General features: G+C 46.3%; 1 protein-coding gene across 1 annotated transcript in view; it reads right to left on the reverse strand.

Moving 5' to 3' along the window:
- The window catches only part of PATJ (PATJ crumbs cell polarity complex component), a 413,527-nt gene that overhangs the window by 8,081 nt on the left and 398,978 nt on the right, over positions 1-6,468 (reverse strand). Inside the window, exon 42 of the mRNA XM_037743097.1 lies at positions 1,668-1,774. Within this exon, the coding sequence (XP_037599025.1) occupies positions 1,668-1,774 (107 nt within the window). The remainder of the gene's footprint in view (positions 1-1,667; positions 1,775-6,468) is intronic.

Raw genomic sequence — 6,468 nt, forward strand, 5'->3', positions numbered from 1 at the left:
TCCACTTTAATTTAGTTTTGGTTTTGAAATCCCTGTTGGTGGTGCCACCTGCTGGTCTATATGGGGAAGGGCTAAGGAGAAGGGAGTCTGAATTTTATTTTATTTTATTTATTTATTCTTAAGATGAGGTTTCACCATGATGGCCAGGCTGGTCTTGAACTCCTGACCTCAGGTGATCCACCCACCTCGGCCTCCCAAAGTGCTAGGATTACAGGCGTGAGCCACCGCGCCCGGCTAATATTCTTTCCTCAAGAAAAATAAACTCGAAGATATCATTTAGGTTGGTAACTACCAGAAAAAAGTTGGGAAAGGCTATGACCATGAGACCCTTCAAATGAACCATCCGGATCTCAACAAACATTTCTTTATTTTTATTTTATTTTATTTATTTATTTATTTTGAGACGGAGTCTCGCTCTGTCACCCAGGCTGGACTGCAGTAGCACAATCTTGGCTCACTGAGACTTCTGCCTCCTGGGTTCAAGCGATTCTCCTGCCTCAGTTTCCTGAGTAGCTGGGACTACAGGTGCACCACCATGCCCGGCTAATTTTTGTATTTTTTGTAGAGATGGGGTTTCACCATATTGGTCAGGCTGGTCTTGAATGCCTGACCTTGTGATCCGCCTGCCTTGGTCTCCCAAAGTGCTGGGATTATAGGCATGAGCCACTGCGCCCAGTCCAACAAACATTTATTGAGCACCTACTAGTGACCAGGCACTGCTGGTACTGAAAGGAATAGCTTCAGGCAACATTTCTCAAAGTGTAGATCCTCTGCCCATCTGTAACAGAAACACTCTGGGAAACTTTTTAACATCAGGTTTCTGTAATCCACCATAGAGCATCTAATCAGAATCTTGCAATGTGACGTGGAGAATTAGTGTCTTTAAACATGCTCACTAGATTACTTTTTTTTTTTTCGAGATGGAGTTTTGTTCTTGTGGCCCAGGCTGGACTGCGGTGGCGTGATCTTGGCTCACTGCAACCTCCGCCTCCCGGGTTCAAGCAACTCTCCTGCCTCAGCCTCCTGAGTAGCTGGGATTACAGGTGCCCGCTACCATGCCTGGCTAAATTTTTGTATTTTTAGGAGAGACGGGGTTTCATCATGTTGGCCAAGCTGTTCTCAAACTCCTGACCTCAGGTGATCCACCCACCTTGGCCTCCCAAAATGTAGGGATTACAGGTATGAGCCACAATGCCTAGGCCTTGGATTACTCTTATGCAGATTCCAGTTTGAGAAACCCTGCTTTAATGAACTTTAACTGCAATGACTGGTTTTAATGAGACATATCAGCAAGTATAACAACAAGGTTTTATCTCAGAACAAGATTTTAGTCTAGAAGTTCAAGATACATGGGTCCTTGCACGACACAGCAGGGTGCACCTAGGCTATACATCTGTGGCTTCTTAGGGAAGAAGGCATAGACACTGTGTCAAAGTGACCAGGTGCAGTGTAGGTGGAGGCCCTGCAACCACAGTCTTTTAAGAACACATGTGGTGGAATTAAGTATTGTGAGGAATAAGGAAACCCTGGTGCCTTCTTGGGGATTCTCTAGAATTTAGAAAGTCATGAGCAGTTGGCCTCCTCTCCCTTAGAGTGCACTTGAGTATCTGGAAAGTTCTGCACTTTGCCCACATGCATACTAGGCCCTCTGCTTCTGAAATACTCACTCTGTGTGTTCTGGATGGTGTTCAGCAGTGGGTGAACCAAGGTGGTAGCCTGCAGACATGTTTTCAAGCTGAGCTGCTATGGCACTTATATTGGTATCTGCTACAACCTGGGGAAAAAGTGAGAACAAGGAATTTCATTATAAGGAAAGGGGGAATTAGAGAAAGCATGCTATATCCAATGGTCAGTTCTCAGCTCTAATCTTATTCAACTTCTCTGGACCATTTGACACAATGGACTATGAACTATTTTTTCTTTCAAACCTTTTTTTTTTTTTTTTTTTTCCTTTAAGACAGGGTCTTCCTCTATTGCTCAGGCTGGAGTGCAGTGACATGATCTCAGCTCATTAAAGCCTTGACCTTCCAGGCTCAAGTGATCCTCCCACCTCAGCCTCCCAAGTAGCCAGGACCACAGACATGCACCACCAGGCCCAGCTAATTATTGGTATGTTTGTTTTGAGACAGAGTTTCGCTCTCATCACCCAGGTTGGAGTACAATGGCAAAATCTTAGATCACTGCAACTTCTGCCTCCCGGGTTCAAGTGATTCTCATGCCTCAGGCTGCTGAGTAGCCAGGATTACAGGCACCCACTACCATGCCTGGCTAATTTTTTTTTTTTTTTTGAAATGGAGTCTCACTCTGTCCCCAGGCTGGAGTGTAGTGGCGCGATCTCAGTTCACTGCAACCTCCGCCTCCTGGGTTCAAACGATTCTCCTGCCTCATTCTCCCTAGTAGCTGGGACTACCAACATGTGCCACCACACCGAGCTAATTTTTGTATTTTTAGTAGAGATGGAGTTTCACCATGTTCGCCAGGATGGTCTTGATATCTCAACCTTGTGATCTGCCTGCCTTTGTGTCCCAAAGTGCTAGGATTACAGGTGTGAGCCACCATACCTGGCCCTGGGTAATTTTTTTGTATTTGTAGAGATGGAATTTTTGCCATGCTGTTCAGGCTGATCTCCAACGTCTGGGCTCAAGTGATCCACCTGCCTCAGTATCCCAAAGTGCTGGGATTATAGGCATGTGCCTAAAAGTCTGCCTTGCCTCCTTATCCTGAAGTTGTCTTCCACCTCAACTAGTTACCAGAGATACTCTCCAAGAACTCCTTGGTTACCCCTGCTTCGAGGTTATAATTCTCATTGCACAAATACAGAGGGAACTTTGCCTGCCAGCAATTCAAAGCTCGACTTGATTGCAGTTTCAGAATAGGTCAACAGAGGGCGCAGCTGCCTAAACTGCTAAATCAAGCTGCATCTGTTACACTAAGCAGAGCAGAAAAAGAAAGGCAACAGGCCTGCCCCAGAACGCATTTTGGGTGAAGCATCCTATTTTGGGGAGAACATTGCTATGTCCAAGTTACAGAATCTTCTGGAAATACCACTATATGGATATGGAGAATGATTGAATGAATTGGGAAATATTTAGGATAAAAGATTAAAGGAGGAAATGATAGATTTCTCCCTGTCCCCAAAAGCCTCTCCTCTTAACATGAGCCTTCTGCTCTCCTCCACAGCAAGTGTACTGGAAGGGTTAACTTGTCCATGAACTCCTTCATCCTCCCTACTCTTAGAATCCACCATCTTTAGAAACCTACCCCACTCCAGCTTCCATCCCCATCTGCCACCCAAACTTCCATGACCTACACTCTCCTGGCTTTTTTTCTGCGGGGGTCTGTTTCTCCATCTCTGCTCTTTGGCCATTCATCTCTCATGGCTCAGTCCTGGGCCCATTGTCCACTTGCACACTCAGGCTCAAGTGACAGCATTTCATTCCCACAGCTTTACAGTCCAACAACATGCTCACTATCCCAGCTTAGGCCAGGCATGGTGGCTCACGCCTGTAACGCCAGCACTTTGGGAGGTTGAGGTGAGTGGATCACCTGAGGTCAGAAGCTCAAGACCAGTCTGACCAACGTGGTGAAACCTGGTCTCTACTAAAAATATAAAAACAGGCCGGGCATGGTGGCTCATGACTATAATCCCAGCACTTTGGGAGGCTAAGGCGGGCGGATCACGAGGTCAGGAGTTCAAGACCAGACTGGTTAACATAGTGAAACCCTGTCTCTACTAAAAGTACAAAAAATTAGCCAGGTGTGGTGGCACATGCCTGTAATCCCAGCTACTTGGGAGGCTGAGGCAAGAGAATTGCTTGAACCCAGGAGGCGGAGATTGCAGGGAGCCGAGATTGCTCCACTGCACTTCAGCTTGGACGACAGTGCAAGACTCCATCTCGAAAACAAGCAAACAAAAAAAATCATCAAAATTAGCTGGGTGTGGTGGCAGAGGCCTGTAATCCCAGCTACTAAGGAGGCTGAGGCAGGAGAATTGCTTGAACCCAGGAGGCAGAGGTTGCAGTGAATCCAGATTGCACCACTGCACTCCAGCCTGGGGGACAGAGCAAGACCCTGTCTTAAAAAAAAAAAAATCCAGTTTAGTCTGTGATCCCATAGCCAACTTGACATCTGCATTTTAATATCTCAAAGACGTATCAAAATTAACACAATACCCAAACTTGCGATCCAACCATTCATGTCCTTCAATTCACCTCCTTCAAATCACTTTTCGAGTTTTCCTCATTTTAGTAAATGGCACCTCCAGCTGCCCACTTAGAAATCTACTAGGTGAAATAGTGAAAATACTAGTGCACTATCTGGTACCTATCTAACTGGAAAGCATGCTAGGATGCCAGCCACAGAGCTGACCGCTCTGAATATCTGATACTTCCACTCCTGCTTGGCATATGTAATCCATCAAGTCCCCTGGATTCTACCTCCAAAATCCTTCTCAAAACTGTTTACTTTCCATCTACAGGTGTCCATCCTAATTCAGTCCATCATCCAGTGCCTCTTAGCTGGAATCTCTATTGATCCTTGTCTCACCTCCCTCCCACCCGGTAGCCAGTTACCTTTTCTTTTTTTTTTTTTTGAGACAGAGTCTCGCTCTGTTGCCAGGCTGGAGTGCAGTGGCACGATCTCGGCTCACTGCAACCTCCGCCTCCTGGGTTCAAGCAATTCTCCTGCCTCAGCCTCCCGAGTAGCTGGGACTACAGGTGCATGCCACCACACCCAGCTAATTTTTGTATATTTTAGTAGAGACAGGGTTTCACCATGTTGGCCAGGATGATCTTGATCTCTTGACCTAGTGATCCGCCTGCCTCAGCTTCCCAAAGTGCTGGGATTACAGGCGTGAGCCACGATGCCTGGCCTACCATTTCAGATATAAAATGGGTATAGCACTCCCCTGCTTAAAACCTTGCAGTGGTTTCCCTTTGGACTTGGAATAAATTCAGACTCTCTAATTATGCAAATGAAGTTCCCTCCATAGCCTGCTCCTCTAATCCTGTCTCTCTCCACCTTACATTCCACAGTTCTCTCTGCAGGCAGTGAATTCCCCTCATCCCCCCAAATCAGTGTGCCTGGCATCGGTTTAAATGTTGCTTCCCTTCTACAAGCCTGCTTCCACCATCCGTGTTTAATTTCTCCTGTTTTCCTTTCCATAGCACTCTCCAAGTATTTCTCACAAATTATGGTGATTAGCGTCTAGGTGCATGTTAACTGTCTTTCCCACCCAATCACAGGATCTGAGAGGAGCAGGACTGCTTCTCCTGAGCACAGTGCTAATGTGTCTAGCACATAACCATTGCTTAATAATATTTGTGGAGTGAATGAATGAAATCTAAAACTGTCATAAGGAATAGGGATTATGGGACTCAATTTTCTGAATTTCCACAGAGCAGAGTGAGACTGATGGAGGTTACACGGGGATAGGTTTTGGGTGCAGGAGCGGAGACGGTCATCCGAACCCCAGCTCCCAGGCCTGTTTGTTTATTTTTGAGACAGCATTTTGCTCTTGTTGCCCAGGCTGGAGTGCAGTGGCGTGATCTTGGCTCACTGCAACCTCTGCCTCCTGCGTTCAAGCAATTCTCCTGCCTTAGCCTCCTGAGTAGCTTGGATTACAGGCATGCGCCACCATGCATGGCTAATTTTTTGTATTTTTAGTAGGGACAGGGTTTCATCATGTTGGCCAGGCTGGTCTCGAACTCCTGACCTCAGGTGATCCACCTGCCTTGGCCTCCCAAAGCGCAGGGATTACAGGCATGAGCCATCTCGCCCAGCCAGGTTTTGGGTTCTTAAGGGAGAAAAGAAAAGTAACAATGAAGGCAGTTACGGAATGGAATGTCGCAGTTGCTAGGACATGAGCACCTCAGCGAAGCAAGCGTCCAGATAGAGGCTTGAAATTAATCAGTTCAGGATGTAGTGGAGGGGAGTCTTAAGCTTTGTGGGAAATTACATGTGTACTGTCAGCTGACCATGAAACAGGCTGTCCACATAGGGCTGAGGAAGAAAGTCACTAAAATAGTGTTTTTTCTGAGGTATCTTCAAATGCCGAAATGTGACGGCAGCCTGCTCCTTCCTTTACTCGCTCATTTGATCAACATAATGCAGCACCACACAGCTGAATATAAAATGAGCACTTACTTTATGCTCATTTTATTTCATTTTTATTTATTTGTTTATTTTTGAGACAGTCTCACTCTCTTGCCCAGGCTGGAGTGCAGTGGCACAATCTCAGCTCACTGTAACCTCCACCTCCTGGGTTTAGGCAAATTCTTGTGCCTCAGCCTCCCAAGTAGCTGGGATTACAGGTGCATGCCACCTTGCCTGGCTAATTTTTCTATTTTTAGTACAGATAGGATTTTACCATGTTGCCCAGGCTGGTCTTAAACTCCTGGCCTCAAACATCTCGGCCTCCCAAGGTGCTGGGATTACAGGTTTGAACCACTGTGCCTGGCCTTTAAGCTC

This window comes from Cebus imitator, unplaced genomic scaffold (assembly GCF_001604975.1).
Source record: "Cebus imitator isolate Cc_AM_T3 unplaced genomic scaffold, Cebus_imitator-1.0 Scaffold135, whole genome shotgun sequence".
Lineage (NCBI taxonomy): Eukaryota > Metazoa > Chordata > Mammalia > Primates > Cebidae > Cebus > Cebus imitator.